Source organism: Lagopus muta, chromosome 6 (assembly GCF_023343835.1).
Source record: "Lagopus muta isolate bLagMut1 chromosome 6, bLagMut1 primary, whole genome shotgun sequence".
Classification (NCBI taxonomy): Eukaryota; Metazoa; Chordata; class Aves; order Galliformes; family Phasianidae; genus Lagopus; species Lagopus muta.
This window is the reverse complement of record NC_064438.1, coordinates 42,919,267-42,939,124: the sequence shown is the minus strand read 5'-3', so window position 1 is coordinate 42,939,124 and position 19,858 is coordinate 42,919,267. Positions and strand designations below refer to the sequence as shown.

At 38.2% G+C, this 19,858-nt stretch overlaps 1 protein-coding gene and 1 long non-coding RNA gene across 4 annotated transcripts in view; one reads left to right on the top strand and one right to left on the bottom strand.

The window, feature by feature from the left end:
• Positions 1 to 801: 801 nt before the first annotated feature.
• Positions 802 to 19,858, bottom strand: part of SPATA7 (spermatogenesis associated 7) — a 46,269-nt gene continuing 27,212 nt past the window's right edge. The window contains exons 6-12 of one of the 3 annotated variants that reach the window (XM_048949834.1): positions 18,192 to 18,670; positions 17,502 to 17,568; positions 16,780 to 16,853; positions 15,553 to 15,606; positions 14,218 to 14,295; positions 13,522 to 13,579; positions 802 to 6,159 (exon numbers count right to left, since the gene is read on the bottom strand). In XM_048949834.1, coding sequence (XP_048805791.1) covers positions 6,022 to 6,159; positions 13,522 to 13,579; positions 14,218 to 14,295; positions 15,553 to 15,606; positions 16,780 to 16,853; positions 17,502 to 17,568; positions 18,192 to 18,670 — 948 coding nt within the window. In that variant the 3' untranslated portion in view covers positions 802 to 6,021. Of the gene's footprint in view, positions 6,160 to 12,239; positions 13,189 to 13,521; positions 13,580 to 14,217; positions 14,296 to 15,552; positions 15,607 to 16,779; positions 16,854 to 17,501; positions 17,569 to 18,191; positions 18,671 to 19,858 lie in introns of those variants that run through there. The other 2 variants (XM_048949832.1, XM_048949833.1) reach the window with 2 other exon arrangements.
• LOC125695429 (uncharacterized) lies at positions 12,140 to 16,569 on the top strand. Its single transcript, XR_007377954.1, has 3 exons — positions 12,140 to 12,246; positions 13,661 to 13,734; positions 14,434 to 16,569. It is a non-coding gene; the product is annotated as an uncharacterized LOC125695429 (long non-coding RNA).

The following is a 19,858-nucleotide window of genomic DNA, read 5'->3' as shown; positions in this document are numbered from 1 at the left end:
TCAGTATCCATTTCCCACAATATTTGCTTAACAAAATGAAATGAGTCCATGAGATTTTTTTCCACTGGTAAGATGTTGTTATTCCCTGAGTTGTGACAAGGCTTTGGAAGCTATTATGAAGCATATCCCCTCTCCTCTTGTGAAACAATGACTGTCCTCTCAAAACACAGATTAATAAATGTTTCATCAATTTCCTTTTTAATAAACTGTTTCCATAAAGATAAACACAAGGTCCAAATGACATTGTGCTAATATTTCATTCCATAAAATATGTGCTACTTTAAAATACACTATAATATTCAACTAGTGCATTTGGTCTTCTTTCAGGCAGTCCGATTTGTTCTACCCTCAGTAAAAAAAAATATTGAATATTTCAAATGGAGGGAAAAAAAATGCCTAGCAAGTAGTAACTGCCAAACATAAAACTGAGTGGAATAATGCCTTATTCCAGAGGAATAACCTGGAAGTTACTGAAGGCTGATTATGCGTATAGTCTTGCAGGCAAACAAGTTTGACATGTATGTGTCAACAGAAATACCACTGAATGAAGCAAATGTATTTGGCTATTTGTGCTATCTTCTGTTATAGAAACATTGATTTGTTTTTCTTTCTTTTTTTTTTTAACCACAGTTTCTGAGTGAAAAATGTATGCTCCAGAATGTAGCTTTTACCATTTCCAAAGTTTGAGCTATGATCTTTGCAATGTGATGCATGTGCTTTTAATGAAATTGTAGGTGACCATAACTTTGTGCAACACTTTTCCGCCATTCAGCAGCTCTTGGGACAGAATGTCAGGTATGAGGCATTAAAAAAAAAAAAAAAAAAAAAAAGCAATTTCATTCCAAACTTGTGAGATAGTTTCTGAGGTGGCTGAGGAAGCTTTTCCCTTCCATTTTCTTCTCCGTCTTTCTGAGAGGAAGTGAGATCACTTTCAGAGGTGTTAGCTCTCTAACCTGGTAGTCACAGTCTGTTTTTTTAAAAGCAGTAACACTGCTACTTCCTCCACTTCAGCTTTTCAGTCTTTCCACTTGTAGTGCATTTTTGCATAAGTAAGACTTGACTTTCTATGAACCCTCCTAATGAAGGTAGCAGGCTTGTTTTTACATATAAGCATATGGTTCCAAGCGGGCATTGAAAACAAACAGTTTCTCTTCTGGAGATACCAAAAGAAATAAAACTCCACAATCTCCTGTCACAAAACTAATTTTAAAAATGTTTAGATTTTCAGATAGCTTTTAAAAGAGCATTCAGTTTTTAGCACTTTCTTGTTCTGAGCCTTTAAGGGGATGCTTTGTACATGCTGTTGTGCTGGATGCTTTGTGAAGTGTGGGACTTTATAAGAAAATCTGTGGCCCAAATCCAGTCAGAGCCTGAGTGGAAATTGGATCCTTCTGTCAAAAGCTTAAAATTGTTAGCCATTTTGCCAGGTGTGCTTCTCTTACTATGGGAGAGAAACCAGGTAATTATCATGTAAGATTTGAGCTGAACTTATTTAGTAGGAAAAACAACATAATGCTGATCTCTAGGAATGCCAGAGTTCTCAGGGATAAATAAAGGTGCTATATTACTATCAAGAGACAGATGTGAGCGTCTTTTGTGGTCTAGGTGGTAAATGCTTCTTAGGATCAAATTCCTCAAAGAGTCAGGAAAGGAACCAATAGATTGCTGTAGGGGCTTCTGCACATTTGATTTCTGTCTTGTTTGCTCTGAAGAGAGATTTTTTGGACAGGGAATCCTTGTAATCATGGGATCCCAGATCTTCTTTTAAAAACATAATTCGCAGCCCTGTTGATTGTGAAGATGACACTTAGCAGGCTTTGCTGTCAACTGCAGCTCACTCTTCGCTCATTCTTTGATGGAGGTGCTCCATGCTACGTGACAGTTTTGCACTGCTTCTCTGCAGCCCACAAAACAGTGATCCCCTTTTTCTGCTGCATGTTGGAATGCAGTCTCCATGAATAGCAAAATTAAAGGCCTTGATATTGCTCTCACTGTGATACCATTTGCACACATGAATGGTGAAAACTACAACTGCATAGGAATGTAATAAAAAATAGAAGGTTGCAACCTTCAGAGATGTTGAGTGGTCTTTAAGGTCCCTTCCAACCCAAGGTATTCTGTGATTCTAAAATAAATGCATACTGGAATGGAAAAATTCTTTACGTTTTGAGAAAGTATGCATTTTTTGTTCCTCTTTAAAGTGTGTGACACTTAAAGCACTTTTCTCCAAAATACTTTCTTAATTTTAGTAACTAAGGCTACCAGAGGCTGCTGGTACACTTATCTTGTTGGAATCTGTGTTAAAGTTGAGTGGCTCATAGTTCTCAGCAGCCTCTGGACCAAACTTGGGAACTGCGTGGTGGTTTGTCTCATAAGCCAGCACTGTAATGAGACCTCGGTTTTAATACCAGTACTGTTACTAAAACACTGCAGTTAAAATAGTGAACTTGTTACTATGCTACAATGGTTAGCTCAAGTTATTAATTTAAAAGGAGCAACAGATCAACTGATAATAATTCTTTGCTTTAGGTATTTATTGTTCTATTTTCCTTTCCAGTACAAAAAACACATGCAAAGCCAGAGCCCAATCTCTCAAGAGGTAAAAGTTCTGCAGTTCTCGTGAGTGGATTAAGTAATGCTTATTGCCAGTGAAAGCCCTTAAAATGTGAATATTCACATCTACTTTGAATTTAAATATAGATTGCATGAATTAATCAAAAGAATGCATCAGGAATGTGCCTACATGAAGCTAGAACATTACAAGGAAAAGTAGCTGAGATGACTTGGAAGAAATTCTCTTGTAAAAGTACAAAATGTTAGAACTGGAGAGTGTGGATTTGAGGAATGGCTTGAAGGCATTTGGAGGAGGAATTGGAACATTTTGTATCCACAGTGGAGCTGCTAGAAGGGTTTGATTCATATGGTATGTTTTTTTTATTACACAGTAGGGTAAGTGAGCATGTAGTCATAGGTGTTATTTCTGCTGACTTTTTAAAATGTGATTTTTGAAGCTCCAAATATTATTTCAGAAGCTCTGTTATTTTTAAATATATTCTTTTCCAAACAGATTCAGTGCAATCTGTCACCTCAGCTTCTGTTTGCTTGCTAAAGGTCAGATTTTAAGGCCGCAGTCTCAGGTTTTAGGCGTGCAAGCTGAAGGCAAAGGGGCGTATGTGCAAATTTGTGCTGATAATTTGTAATGGATGCAGATTAGATTATTTCAGAGTTTAAATGATTTGTGAATGCAGCCAGCTGCTTACTGTAGGTATGAACTGGATCGAGCTAAGGCTATGCTGAAAACTGGGCCTTTGAATTGTGGAATTTGGCATATGCTTACAAATATGATACATTGTACCATTTGAAGTACAGTGCTAATAAAACTTCAGAGAATCTCAAATGTGCTAGGCTATAGGAAAATATCTTAAACTTCTACAGCAACAGCTGTTGCAAATATGGCTGTAAAAAAGATTTCTTACAAAGATCCTGTTGGGGACCAGCTAACTTGATGCGTTTTGCTGGCATCATGTATGTTCCTTTAAGGTCTACAAGGACTGAAAAAAACGTTCTTCATGTCTATGTGCATTTCAAAAAATGGCTGCTAAATGACCCTGGATTCTATTTGCAGTTTTCCACGTGATGCTGCGTTTAGTGGTAAAGAATAACCTCCAGTATATTTGTTACTTAGAAGCCCATTTTTCAGCTCTAATTGGGGAGTTAAGACAGAAATCAAATGCAAAAATCTAACAAATAGAGTTTACAACAGATGCAGTGTGTGGCAAGTTAGAGAGCAAGCCTGTAGATACTGTGGTTTTACTTTGTTTCTAGGCAGCAGTCAAAACTACCAAATTACTGCTTTTGTGAGCACAATTTCAGAAGGCGCCTTTTGAAACCTTTTTAAAGGGAATTTAAATGCAGTTTTTCCATTTGGAAATGTTTAAGTAAAATTAGGAGATGTGGAAGTATTTAATTACAAACACAGTTAAGTTTTAGAATGATAGGAAACACAATAGGAAAATAGGTCCTCCAGTCTGTCACCTTGCTTATCCTGGATGATTCTGGCAGACAAGGTGTATATGCTGTCCCTTTACAAAGATACCTTCTCAAGTTCCTTTGAAACACCCAAACTGTTTGTCTTCTTTATGACTGATCTGGGAAGACTCGGATGGAAATTTTAGACTCCAGCTTGCAAATCAGTAGGTAGGTACCCTCCTGCACACTGCTGAAATCTCTTCACCCAGTTGAAGCAAGTAGGTGTTTGAAGTCCTTTCAGCAGTTTTGTAGGGCGTAATGTCAGACGAATGCAGGATCTGGCTCAGTTTTCTTCTGTTTTCGTTTGAGCCAGTATGGAAGGATTTAAATGGGACTTTATTTACAGTAGCAACATGAGTTTTTGAGTATTATTTTCTAGTACAAAGCTAGTGGTTAACACGTCTATTTTTGCTGTCTTGCCATCAATACTGTAAAAATCTATAATCAAAACAGCTTTAATTCTTGTAAAACTGAAATTGGTTTGTAAAACAATGTAAAAATTGTGTTTCATAGACAGAAAAGCTTGTATTACTGAATGTAATATATGTGAAATGAATATATTATAGTCTATTTTTGCCATGAAAAATAAATATTTGAAGCAACGATGCAGTTTTATTGTTCCATTATTAAAAGAAAAATCAGCACTGTGTGTTCCAGTTTGGAACTTGGCCTTCTGTGCAAAAAGATGTTATCCCTCTTTTAAAGCTCTGTGAGTAATGCCCTGGTTTACAATATGAAGATAAAGCTTCCACTGTCAGGTACTAATTGTTCTCATCTTTGAGGCAGAAAAGTCACACGTCTGCCAACCTAACTTCATTTTTTAATTTTTTTTTCTTTTTTGCATCTTATAAAGCCATTCTTAATATTGAATATTCAATTTCCCTTTAAGCAGAGCTTACAGAAGTTGAAAAGCCCTTTCTAAAAGCCCATGAGAAAAGAACATCGATTATATGACTTAATGAGTAATGTTATTTACTTAGCATTATTGAAGCTGCTACCAATACTTGATGCTGAAGTTTTTGTTTTGTAATTGATATTTAGTCAAAAATGGAAGTGATACACACAAACATCAAAGGATGTACTTCACACTGGACACCGTAATTGCAGACCAGGCAATTTCACATCCATTGTCCCTGCAGAACGCCATATGCACAGACTCAATTATCAGGAAAGACTGGGCTTTTAATTAAGATTTGTCTTACAGGTATGCTCTACTTGGTGGCATCAACGCACATAAGGTAAAATAACATACATATGTATGTAACTGTCTGATCATTTCCTAAATCCTGAGGAATGTTCTGTGTGTGCAAAGCACTCTTTTTGGCATGGGGCCAGAATCAAAAGAGCAGCCTGTTGTTTAAGTCCAGAAGGCCGTAGACAGATAAAGATTACGTGAAGCTCAGCAATGCTCAATACCTAGCAGGGAGTTTGATGTCTGACAGTTTCTCTGTTCAGGATATAATGACGTTCTGGTATTTTTTTGTTGTTGTTTGTTTGTTTGTTTTGGTTGCTGTTATATCCACTGCTTTTCTTTAAGACGTCAATGATGGCATATAAATGTGTTTTCTCTCTTCCACTGTTGTTCTGATTGTTGTCTGGAAGTCTGGCTTCTGCATGAGGACAGCAGCTCATAGCACTGCAGAAAGAAATTGCCAGGCTACCTACAGCACCCAGAGGACAACTGATGAATGGACACCATTTGTGAGTATGATGGTGACTGCATGTATGCAGGTACCAAAAGGAGAACAGTGTTGCAGAGTTGGAGGTGAGTGAGCACTGGATGAATGATGGAAGCTCATCAGTTTGGCACTAAGCAAGTTACCTTGTGTTGCTCTGGATGTCATTGGCTCAGTCTGGCTCTTGGACAGGGTGAACCTTCTGCATTTGAGTGATGGCAGTGTTGTGGTTCTGGTGCTTAGGGAAATGATTGTTCTGGTAGTTAAAGGCTGGTTCTGTCATTACTACAATTGCTTTGAACCTAGCCTCGTTAATTCAAAGAAAAAGCAAGAGTAAGTAGGAAATGGTTGAGCTTGGGACTATTTTATCACAAAATAACCTTTGAATTCTTGGCATCCTTTGGGAGCTTTTTTGAAGAAAGGACTTCAAGGCTTGTGCCTGTTCTTGCACTCTCTGAAAAAAAAAAAAAAAAAGGGCACAAGGCAGACGGGGAAGCTAGAAGGGAGAGAGCTTAGTAAAAATCTTTCCAATTTCTAATTAATCCCCACATCTTTTAGAGATAAGCAGGACAGTCCTTCAGAAAATACCTAAATTTAAGCCAAACATTGGTCATACTCAACTAACTAAACCAGTGTAACTGCCCTGCACATTTTATGGATTTAAGGTATCTGCTGTAATAAAAAAGCAGGAAAGACATTGAGGGCTTGCACATGAGATTTCTTAATCTAAGGTTCTTAGTTCAGATTATTATTATTAGCTATTTCTAAAATGTAGTCATATGCCTTAGGTAAACTTAGAAGGACATCAAATCCTTCCACGAACAGACACAGAATTATCATATCCAGAGGCAGATGAAGAATTTTCACTGGTGTTAAGTACCTAGGAAGAAGGCCCCTGTCAAGCCTGGTTAATACTGCTAATCAGTGATTTGAAGGAACCGCATACTTTGATGTGTGCATATGTGTGTCTGCTGTCTTCTCTCTGCATACCATGCTATTCATGATTGTGGCCAACAATGTCTTTCCATTATCAGAACCTTAAGCAAAAACACTTTGGAGGTTTAAAAGATTGAAGACTGTTTTTAGTTTGATAATGCTTAAGATACTGTTTTAGTAGATAGCTGTAGGTCTCCATCACTTAATTTTCATCAGTCAACCAAACATGCACTTCATAAACTTGGGGAAGCAATTTAATTGGAAACTGTAGTTCTTAGGGAGCTGTTCTGCCTCAATTTTCCAGCTCAAAGAAGACCCATCCTTTCACTGACTCATTATAAATACAATGTTGTTTTTATTTCCTGGTGCTAGTACTCCTGAAAGCTCCCTTGCTGAGGTAGGCCAGCAACAATAATCAGTACTTTTGATTGGATTTTCTCTGCAGATAACTTCTGCATGGAAAAAGTGCCAACACTGTTCAAATAACAACATCTGTTTCCTCCTTCGTAAAGAGAGGGGAAACACAGCATTGTGTCAGTAGTCAGGATCAAAATGTAATTAGGAAAGAGGAGGAAAACACGATTGTTCGGCAAAAATAGAAACAAACTTCTATGGTTGATGAAATATTTGTCTTTTTTTCCCCAAATTTCTCTTAAGGCTTAAAGGTCAGAAGGAACTGTTGTGTTTGCAGGATAAAATGACAACCTTCTCTCTCTGCACAATGCTGGTCTTTAAATAATGACAAATAAGCACAACTGAGGCTAATTTACATTCACTGTTGAAAGAAACTGGAAATACTGCTCCAGTATTACTAGCTGAATTATCTCTATACCTATGAAGGTAACTTTGTGAGACAGCCTATCTTGTTTCTGATTTGCCCCATAGTTTTGTGACTGGAATGTGCCAGAGACTGCATCATGGGTGCTTCACAGTGGCAGAGTGGTCTCTCACCTCTCAGTTGTCACTTTGGGTAAAGGTTTTGGAGCTGATCATAAAGAGAAGATGTCGAAAACCCTTTGGGGAGATCTCACTGTACTATGAATTGAACCAAGCAGAGGCTTTAAGAAGCTCATATATCGAGGAAGAGCCATGAAAAACATGCGTGCCATAGAAAGTCACTGTGGGGACCCTTGACATAAGTAGGTTGAAAGCTCTTTTGTGCAAGGCTGAAGACTCTCAAGGCTGGAGGGAAGGGCCCACCATGAGAATTTGTTTCTGGGGAAAGGAAAACTGAGAGGAGAGCTTGAAGAGTTCAGCTATTTCTCTTGCACAACCCATTGTTATCTGAGATGACTGCACCCAGCATTTGGGAAGCCTCAGAGCCAGCTCCCAAACCTGTGCTATCTGCATCATCTCTGCTCTTTCCCAGTGTCAAACACTGGGAAAAAGGGTGCCAAATGCTTCCAGCTTGAATTTATGGCTGGGGAGCCCCCTGCTCAGAGGTCCTGTGAGGAATTCCCAGGCTGACAGGAGAGCTGATGGCCTTTGACACATTCCTTAGTTTCTTCTTTGGCATGTGAGTATGCTTGTGAGTGAGAGAAAGAGATAACTGGGTTGGGGTCACTTCATCGTTCTGCTCTTCATCTCCTGGAATTGGCTGCGGGCTGCTGTGAGATGTAAGGCATGCTGCAGCCTTGTGCAGATACTGTAAGGGGAGTCCTGTGGGCTCGCTGAATTCCTGGGATAACTGCTGAGATCTCTGCACCTCGTGCTTCAGATCATGCTGCCCGTCCTCAAAGAACTGGGGTGGTGTAGCTCTATGGCCTGCCAGACCAAGGCTGTGTGAGCCTCTCAAGTTTCAGATGGTCTCCCCCCCACTCCTTTTATTTAGCCTTTACTTGCCCTTCTCAAGGTCTAATTTCATTCCACCAACGTGATAGGACTGGAAGGACTGCACAGGAGTTTTGCTGTGCTGAGCATGCAACAAGAACTACTGCACAGAAGTCTGTGCTTACTCTCAGTGAGACAGTATATACTGTGTCTCTAGCATCCCTACAGCTTTTGCAAACCAGTCCAACAGCTTACTGTGTGAGTGCAACTTTAACTTGCGTGTTGTCACCTTGGTGTCCTGCACACCTTTTGCCTGCCCTTTGCTGCCTGCTGAAATGTGCATAGTGAGTTCATTAAAGAGACCAAGCCTTCTATGAGGCCTGTAGAGTTATGCTGTTGAGAGTTACTTTGGATGTTTTCTACAGGGAACAGAAAGCCCTGAGCGTAGTAGGCACAACATTGTTAATTTTGGTTCCCTTTATCTGAATTAACTTTTTTTGTTGCTGCCTTTGCTTGATCTCGTGAAGTCCTTGCAGGATTTCATTTGGGGGGTTGAGGTAGAGATGAGCTATAGGTCCTCTGTGGCTCAACGGATGAACTGTCATGCAAGCGAGAATTACTTCTGCTTCTTTCCCTTCCCAGCATTGTGTTCTCCCCATGACAAGTTCAGCTTCCGCTGGCACAAGATCCACTTACAGGCTTTGAAACTGGATTCCCTGACTGGTGGTGACCCATGCAACATGCAGTGGCTGGTGCAGTAGATTAGTTTACCACTCACCTGTTTGCACATCAATCGCTTTGCCACTTGGAATGAAAATTGATGATGAATGTATCTGAATGAAGCAGATTTCACTTTCGATAAAGAAAACAGGACTGCTGGTGAGTATTTGGGTCGGTTGTTTTGGAGTGAGAAATTTTAAGCCTCAAGTTACAGTGTTGTGTTTTTTTCACTTTTTTTTTTTGTTATATTGTTTAGGTTGACTAGGGATAATATGACAGTTTGGGTTTTGCTTGCAAGTTTTCCTTTTTTTTCTCTAGATAGCACTTAGACACCTAAGCACCTTCACCCTTCATCACACGAATCTTTATTTCAAATGATCCAAAACCCTACTTTGATTTGTAAACAAAGAGAATCCTACCTCTGAAAACTAGGCTACTGATGACAAAAATGTAGGCTTTAGAAATAAGAGATTTTTTTGTCACAGAGCAAAGTAACAATAATGGGCTTTTGATCATTTGAAGTAAGCATTGATGCTGTTAATTTGTTTATTGCCCAGATGAGCCTGGGCAGAAATAAATCTTTCTATTGTAGATTACAGCAACTGATTGCTCCTAACAGTTACTTCCAAAATACTCAGATCTGTAGTCAATGGTGGTGAGACTACTTTGTTCTCCTAGGGCTTATACCAAAATCTGAATATATCGTCAAGTGAATAGAAACTCAAGGTGATAAGATAAAAAAAAAAAAAAATTTTTTTTTTTTAAATGCCTTCCCTATCACCCACCTTTTATATTTTTATATATATATATATATATATATATATAATATTAATATATATATACATATATATATATATTATATGTGTATATATATATTATATATATGACCCCAAAGCTTAAGAAAACAAAGCTTGCACTGCTGATTAATCTTAGCAGTGATGTGGGTCTGGTTTGTGTATCAAATTGCTTAAACAACTTACATTTGAAGAACCACCAAATGTAAATGTGAATAAGGAAACAAGGAAAGTATTAAGCACAGGATAGCCTGAATTTACTTTTGGATCTATAGGTGAGATAAGCTAATTGATTTCATATTGATAACATCTATCTCGAGTGTTCTTTCCCCACTACCTGTTGGTAATGGTTGTACAAGAAATCAGTTCCCCTGCCTGTGCTGACTGTTCTAGTTGTCAGCACATCAGTGTGCTCCTCTGGGGTTCCTTACTGAGTATTTCACTCAATGTCCAGGAAATTTCTGTAATCGTGGTTTAGGCAGACAGATGGTTTCTTTGTAAAAGGTCACTTTTTATTAATTTATTTACTGCTATAACTACCACCTACCCAGATAAAACGTCACCAATGTTCAGACAGCTCATCCACAGGAAGCATGGTCAAGGAACAGTACTTGTTTATTTTCATGTTACTCATACTGCAGGAAATGACTGTGTCATTATTTGCACCCTTCTGCATGCTGAAGTCATGACCACTTTCACTGCTATGCTTTAACTTGCGGAATTTTAATATGAATCTCTTATTAATACTTAATCAGACTTACAATGACCACAAGCTGAAGTTTGCTGAGTGATCCTTTTTATAAGGTAGGTTATACAACAAAGTAGTGGGAGAAAATTTCTTAATTCCGTAACGGATCAATGTTGGAGAACTCAGAGGGAGGGCTTCAGGAGCCAGTGTGGGCATGGCAGAGGAGCAAGAAGGCTTTGCACCTAGAGATGGCTCACCATGCTCTTTAGTTCTATATATAAACCATATTTGTAGGCAACAGCCCTAGCCTGTCACTCTGTGTTAATTTTTTTTTTTTTTTTTCATATAATACACAACCCAATTGTCTGGGTGCATTCTGCTCTTCACTTCTGGGCTAAGGAAGATAAAGGGAGTTGTTCTAGGGATGGGAGAAGGGTTTCAGTCCCTTGTGATGAGGGAGAAACGATCCTGGCACTGAGTCAGTCCTGTGGCTGTGTCTTCTCAATGAGACAGGCTCTGATGGAGCAGTGCAAAATCCTCACATCATCCCTACTTTTCAGTGAGCCAGGGGACTCAGGCTGCAGGCCAGACTTGTAAGATAGCCAGCTGAGCATGGCAGATGAAAGACCCATCTGCTCAGCCACGTGTATGTGGGTAAAATAAAACACACTCTGCTGTCACTGTCAACAAGCGTGATTTATCATTAGGACCAAGACAGCCAGGAAAGTGCCTTTTCATTTTCTTGGAAAACATGCACTGTACTGCAACATTGGTGAGTTCCAGAAGCATTGCTTTTATTTGGCTTTTTGAAAGAGCTTTTGGGAGTTTTTTGTTCTTTGTTTTTTCCCCAGAAAAGCTTATGCTTCACAATGAAGCAATGGTCTGTGGTTACTGGAGCTTTTGGCACACTAAAATCAGATGCTGAGCTTACAAGTTTAATAGTTTACCAGAAGCTCTTGAGCCACAGAGGAGGTAGCTACACATGCAGGTTGATAAGCTCTACGATTTGGGTTTGTCCAGCTCTTCTTGGGCCTTTTTTTTTTTTTTTTTTTTTTCTAAACCCAAAACTATACCAAGGTTGCCATCAATGCAAGAAACTGGACTGTGTATTTTGGTGTTCTGCACTGTGAAAACTGTTGCAGTCTTCACTTCCTTCTTGGAACTTCACTTCCTTCATGGACAGGTAGGATTAAGTAGCTTAAGAGCTGTGCATAAAACAAGCTGCACGTGTATGGAATAGTTTAAAAGCTGCTGTATGCAACAGCTACAACTGTATGTCTGTTTCTGACATGAGATCAGCTAATAGAGCAAAATGGTTTTTACACCTGTTGATGTACGGAATAAGACAATCCAGTTCATAGCTGAGAAAGGAGGAATGATCAGCTAGCAATATCAGAAAGAAATGCTTATTTTTGGAAAGTTGCCTGTCAATAGTCAAGCCTTATTTCATTCAAGCTAAAGCAAGGAAACCTTGTTTGCTATGTTCTACAGGTACTGTGAAAAGAAAAAAAATAATGAGATAAGAACTTCATGCTCCAGTGGGATTTAACATCAAACAATGGCAGAGCATGAAGAGAGGAAATAATGCTGCCTTCTTCCAGGCTGAACAAACAGTTCTGTCTCTGCTCTGCAGGTAAGTAGTACACCGTATTTTAGCGTGGGTAAATTGAGTTGTTCTTGCAAACTGCAAAAATCTTGCATCTTTATAACATGGACCACCATTATATTAGAAATGTCATTAATTAATTTTATTTGCTATAAATAAAAATGATAAAAATGATAAATATTTCATAATTCTGCAGCTTTCTATAAAATATGCATCTAATTTTACTATTCTCAAAAGTTAGTGTTGGGCTATATGTTTACAGACAAAATATATGAAGTATTTTTTTAGGTCATTTTACCCTTTACAGTCTACATCAGTACAGAAATGGTCACCAATCTGTAATAAATACTCTGCTAAAGAGAATACAGTGATTCTGTTAAAACACCTGAATATAAACAATTTACTTCTCTTTATTTAGTGAATGGCAATTCTCTACAAAAATAGCTTCCTCCCTAATTAACAGCTAAATTTTGGCCACTATGATGAGTGGTCAGGTGTGATCTGAAGGACCTCTGCAAAGTTTTCCTCAAGATCATCAAGTTCCTTGTTGGCTCCCAAATCACTGTCACAAGTAATCAAGTTTAGAGTTTCCTCACATGAGGGTGAAGTGTCTGGGTCTTCAGATTTCACACAAGCATGAGACTCTGTCTCAGCATTCATCATTTCATCAACATCTTCTGAAAAGTCACCCTTGCTCTCTGTCTTCTTTGAGTTTTCATTGCATAGTGGCACTTCATATGTGCTTGGTTCCTTCGATAACAAATCCATGGTCTTAAAGAATTCTTCACTTTTCGTAGCTTTTCCTTGCTTCTGACTTCTACTGCAAAACTCAAGCTGTTCCATCATATTAACCTTTCCCAGATCCAGTGACTCAAAGGCTTCCCAGCCTGCGTGGATTTGCTCAGCACCACTGTGTGGGCTGCAGCCAAGGTCTGCTTTAAGCACATCCAACAGGTGCCGCATTTTACTCTAGGGGGTGAAGAAATAAAGGGTGATACTTCTGCAGCTAAAGCCCATAGCACTTATCTGCCCAGAACTCAGGGCTTCATTCTGGCTAAAGAAATGGAGGTTGCTTGCAACTGAGTGACTGAATTACATAGCAAGAGTCACCAAACTGAGTTGACTGTTGTCACTTTTTTTGTGACTATGCCTTACTCCTGGTAGATCAGAAGTCTGCAAACATCTTAAAGAAAGACGTTCCCCATTGGTTATTATGGTTATGTACACAAGAAAACTTATCGGTGCATTTCCACTGCACTTTGGAAATGTGGAAAGTGAGAATATTACAGAAGCAGTACCTACCTCATCCAAACGGTTCTTATTTTCTTGTATATGACACTCAAACAATTGTTCCAGAACTCTACAAATAAAAAAAAATAGATCAGGTAACACAAACAAAACCATGTTCTAACAACTCTACTTCTTGATTTTTATTTCTTAGCTGAAGAGGACCACTAAGATTTGCTTTAATTAAGCTCTGTCACAAGAGGGCTACTAGGAGCCTTTATTCTACAGGTAAGCAAAGGATCTGGGAGTAATGCTCACATCCATGAATAATTACTTATTGTTTAATTATTTTAAAAAAATATGACTTAGTAACCAGTGAACCCTTATCTGGAACAGTATGTAATCCTTACAATGCATACTGAAGGCTGAATTCATACTGGAACAGGAACAAGGACAGAAAGGCAATGGAAGAAGTACTATATCAAAGATTAATAACTGTTTATTTAGCAAAACAGATCTTGCAGAGTAAGATTATTTTTTCTTAGCATTGTTCCACATAGATCAGTTTCTCATAGAGGCTGCATCTCATGTTACATTGGAGTAGACTGAAATAGATGACCTGCAGTTCTTTCTCAGTCCTCTTTTCTTATATAAAGTAAGAATCAAAAGGAAATAAAACAAGCAAGGGGTAACTGGGTATTTATATATTCTTAGAAGGCAATGAAATGTGTACTGACATAGCATTACAAATTTTAAAACAGCCATATCTACCTGTTAGAAAACAGTCCAATGTCAAGAATGTCATTTGTTATATCTTCAATGAAAGTTAAATATAAATGGTCATCTTCTCTGGAGGAAGAACAGAAAGCTCAATGTTAGGTGTTTAAAAATAGAGACAACTGCCTAGCCCTTCACTCAATTAAAAAAATAATTAAATCACTATGGTGTTTCATATTTATGCTACATTTCTGTTGTGTTGTAAATTAGCAAAGAGCACGAGTGAGGGAAGAGGCAACTGTAAAACACGAACAACCTGCTTTGCACTCAGAAAGAAAGGGGGAAGAAAGTAGAAGATTGCAGTCTGGTGTTCTAGTGAAAGGCTTCCAAAGGAGCTTCTTGAGAATCTGACTGCAGCTCATAATTGCAAGTCCTTAGTGGGAGTACATAAAAGTAAGTAGTGCTTGTTGGCAGCCTCCATTCCTTTCAAATGACAACTCTGGAATACAAGTCCCTGTTTGTGTGATATGTGACTTTTACCTCTTTGAATCTTTGAAACTCAGGTGTTTTTTCACTTCTAAACTCTGTTGCTACCTCCCCAGTCCCCCCCTTTAAAAAAAAAGATTTAAATGCTGTTTTGCATTCATAGCATCTTTCTAAATATCCCAAAGTATCCAACCAGTATCCAAAAAAAAACAAAAAAAAAAACAAAAAAAGGACTCCCAACATAGGAAGAGACCTTGGAAATGCAGCACCAAGCCCTGTTGCAGCACAGGTTGAAATGTTTGATTGTAAAGTATCCAATTAAGCTCTATAGAATCATCCTCCACTTTAGTAATAAACAGAAAATAACAAGACTGATACAACTTTCATGATTATGTAAGAGTTGTCATGCAGTCTGAAGACTGTCATTTGTGGTTCCATCTATCAAAGATGATCTATATTACATGTTTGAAGTTAGGCAAGAACAAGACCATCTAAAGCATATAGATATCAGACCACTTTCCTGAGGTCATATGAGAGATCACTGACAAACTTGAATCTCCTTTAATTCTCATCAAATCTAAGAGCAAAAATTTGGTAAGAATTCAACTCCACATTCTAATCTTTATGATTTGTTCCAGACAAATTTTAGTCCAAAAAAAGAACTGAAAATGTTTAAAGTGTAGCCTGTGGATAATAGCAATTTATCTTACCTCCACAGTTATAGAGAATTTTCTTTAGATTTAGATTGATATGGAAGTTGTTAACTGTTAAATATAAATTCATATATCAGGTTTACTATAGAATGTGAAGTGTATTCTGAGTCCCTATATATTGTTTGATCACTTCTGAGGGCTTCTAGTTTACTGTTCCAAACTAGCAGAAAAATCATGTAAATATACTTACACAGCCTTAATATTCATCCTTGCTGAAAGCTGCTCAGAATACAATGATGCCTCTCTAATCAGAAAAATCAGAGGGTAAGAAACAGTGAAGAGCAACATTATCAAAACCCTGCATAGTACCTTGCATCTCATGCTCTTCTGAAATCATCTGCCTGTCTTGTTCCCCTACTCCTTGGGGGATTTAAAAAAAAAACAAAACACCAGAAGTTCTGAAACCCCACTCCAATAGAAAAATTGACTACCTACCCTGAAGCCTGAAAGGCAATAGTTGAAGAGTATTACAGTACCTTAGTAGATGCAGTTTTCTGACTGATAACTCAAAAAGAGGTATCCATCATCCAGACAAAGTGCTTTTACCTTAACATGATTTGGTACTTAATTGGGTAAGGCTCCCTGTGTTATTTGCCACATAGTAGACTTCAGGAAGGATGAATGCCCAATTGATAATCTTTGGCACATGTCTATAAATGAACTCTGACAGACCTATCTTAAATGTACCATATGGAGTTTGCAGATCATCAATTGAAATAATGGAGTTCATATAGTAAGCTAACTTAATACCTGAATTACTAGAAGAGATATTTGTTTTTATTAGATAACAGCTGTTGCATTGAAGTAAGAATAGTAAGAAAAGTAACCCATTAGATTTCTATGCAAAGGCCACAGAGTAAATCAGCAAGTAAAGCATGATTCTGTTCTCCAGCAATGAGGAGAATGAACTAGGCATCCTTGGTTCAGGGCTTCATTTTCAACCCTGTTCTTGTATTTAAGACAATGCTCTAATGTTCAGCGTTAAAGTTTCAGAAAAGAATGTGGAAAATACCTTAGGCCTGGAACTTTAGCATCTCTTAGAATGAAAAGCCTAGATTTCTGGAAACTCATTTTCTGAAAGGGTATGCCAATACAGCTGGAGTACACAGTTTATAAGCTCACAGTTATATACAGAACTAAAGTGGTATTAAGTTCTCATTAGTCTCACTCCTTACAAAAAAAAAAAAAAAAAAAAAAAAAGACAAAACATGAAAAATCACATGTATTTCAGATGTCTCTTTCTTAATTGCCTTTACAGTGGAATTTCATCAAAAGAATACGAAATTGTGGAGTTGGAAAAGGCCATTCATCAAAAACTAACAAGTTCTGTAAGCGATGGCTTCCTAGCCTAAGAAAAAGTTGTGCTGAAAACCAAAAAGAATACTTCAGCTATTTCTTCCTGGTGTAAATTAGGTACCTTAGAAAGGAGTATGGAAAAGCAGCTATTCCTTTCTCAGGCTCATCATCCATATTGTATCTTCTATCTTCAGTCTAGAACACAAAAGTAAAATATTTATTATCAATGAAAATACACAGTAAATTATATCAATACTGAGCACCCAGCCACTGAAATTATGTATTTACAACCATCTGTTACTGCAGTATAAAATATCAGGGAGCAGACAGAACCTGAAGTGGTATAACTGTTCACTAAAAAAATTCTGCATTAAGCAAAAGTGACAGAAAACAACAGCAAGGAAAGCATTTCTGTCTACTGGTTTCCTAAGAGGAAGGGACTCCTTAGTCCCAGTACTTCTGTCTCAGGCTTTATATATATGTTAACCAATGCAAAATAAAGACAAAAATCCTTGTAACAGAGGCAGAAAGGTATGCTGATAAATAACATGCCAATTATTTATGTCCTTTACAGATAATGAAGCATGCTAGTGCCTCTCTAAAACTGTTTGGAGAAAAAAACACTTTCAAAACTCTTATTTTCTAAGCTCAGCTTTTTTTCTTACCACTTCTGCTCATTCTTCTAAAATTTTATCCTCCATCTAACTTATCTTAGAATGACAAAGAGAATGCAACTTTATTCAATTGTATACTGCTGTGCCAGAGATGAATTATATACTCTAAAATGGTAGTGAAGGGTGGGGAAAAATTATCTAGATGACTGATAGATGATGATTGTATTACCTTCACTGTAATCTTCTGCTGTTCAGTCATAACTTTTCTCTCAGATCCTTTATCTGCACTTGGAAAGCTACAAAATTTAGAGATGTATTAGATCTCTAAGGCGGCTTTCAAGGTAAGCAGAACGTGAATACCAGTGCCAGCCACTGTGGAAATTCAGACATTTAATTCCCATAAATTTGAAAGGAACCTAGTACTAAAATGCTTGAACAGTTTAGAAAGCTTTATCATGGGAATAGATGTCTAGCAGAAATTAAAAGAAAGTTAAGTCTGAACACTAACACTAGCCAAAAAGAAGTGTTCCCAATCCATTTTTTGACTGTATTTACAGAGGATAAATAAAATATCCACAGTAATTGTTCTGAATTGAGAATAGACATGATTCTATGTATTAAAAATGCAGTCGTATGAACTCATGCCACCCACAGCCATAAGATCTTTGCAATTAAAAGGCAATGAAGATTTGCATTCAAGAAAAAAAACATTTTCTTTGCATGATGTGTTAATTAATGAATTGGGAGGCAAGAGACTGTGGGGACAACAGGGGAGGAAGACATGCATACTTAATTCTTTAGAATAAAGTTAATTCTTTAGAAGACAGAAAGCACAAATATACACCATACAGAACAGTAAATAGTATAGTAGCAGGTAGCAAAATTCCACAGTTGTAAAACAAAGTTTTAATCTCTGTACCTGATCACATCAGTCTGTGTTTCAGCTTCCACGTGTTGCTTGCAGTGCTTTTTCCTTTTCCTTTGAGCAGCAGTGTAATACCTATACCCAAGCAGGGCAGATTTAGCATCTGATATTAAGGTGCGTGGAGTAAAAGGTTTCTGGCTGCTGGTAAATAATTCTGAGTGTCTGTCCAGAAGATCCCCACTGTATGTTTTGGAGTTGCTTTCCTGATGCCTCTGAGAACGACTGATGCTCGCAAAGCTATCAGAGGAGCAACGGCTTGAAACTCCGGAGCGTTTTCTTGGTGTGCTTGACATAGTGACACTTGAGTTTGAGTTAGATGCATTAGATCTATTCCGAGAACGTTTTCTGGCACATTCCACTGGACTGGAGCAAAGCAAGCCAAGCTCACCGTAAGGTGACAGTGCTCTTGCCAGGCATGGTGTGTGCTCAACACAGGAGAACAGACTGTCTTTATCTTCAACTTCCACAGGACTCTAGAAAAAAGTTAAACCAAGGTTTGATTGCTTTGCAAGCTACCAGCTTTGTTCAAGTTGATACCTCAGCTATTTTTGCTACCAACTCGGAGGTATTTTTGACCTAAAATGAAACTGGTTTCAGAGCAGCTCCAGCACTAACAAGTAACAAGTAACTTGACAGCCTGATGGGAAAAGATTGACATTACCTTATCTTAGATCAAAACCTCAGAACATTTTTAGAAGTCAAGGAGCTAATAATCATTGAATTGAGACAAATGATTTTATCTGGGTATGCTCTGTTGGTTCTGCCCACACAAAGTAAGGTAAATAGATATTATCCAGTGTTATCCTGACGACACTACCTAGATTCTCTTCACGTGTGGATTTGTTGCCTCTCTCTCCAAACCCTATTAGATTCAAGATTTATCACACAGCAGCTATCTTTATAAAATATACATTCTGCAAGGGGCACCACTCACTGATTCATCTTAGACTGAAAAGGAAACTACTGTAACGTGGTTTAAGATACAGAGTAAGGAAATTGTAACTAGCTGCTTATTCCCTGTATAACCCTTTTCTTTCACCTGTGGGTGCAAGATGCACATCCTTGGTAGGGTTGCAAAAAAACTTTCCAACAATTTAAATTTTCGTTGTGTTAATTCTTATGAGAAACAGCATGCTAATGGCAGAGACAAGAATCCTGAGTTGGATGGGGCCCACAAGGATCACCGAGTCCAATTCCTAACTACACGCAGGACTACCCAAAAATCAAATCCTCTGTCTGAGAGCATCCAAATGCTCCATAACTTCTGGCAGCTTGGTGCTGTCTCTCCCCTGACACAGCTCCATGCCATTCCCTTGGGTACTGTCATTGTCATCAGAGAGCAGAGCTCAGCACTGCTCCCCTGCAAGGAGCTTTCATGAGGCCTCCCCTCAGCCTGCTCTGCTCTGGGCCAAACAAACCAAGAGACCTCATTTGCCCTCATAGCTTTTGTCCACCAGATACTTCACCATCTCTGTAGTTCTACTTTAGAGTCTCTTTAATGGTTTTATGTCTTTCTTATATTGTGGAGCCCAAAACTGCACAGTGCTTGAGGTGAGGCTGCACAATGTGTGACAAATCTTAAGGTTATACCATGCAAGCCATATAATAAGAGACAAAATAACAGCTAGAATAGAATAACATCTGACAAAGCCCAATTCAAA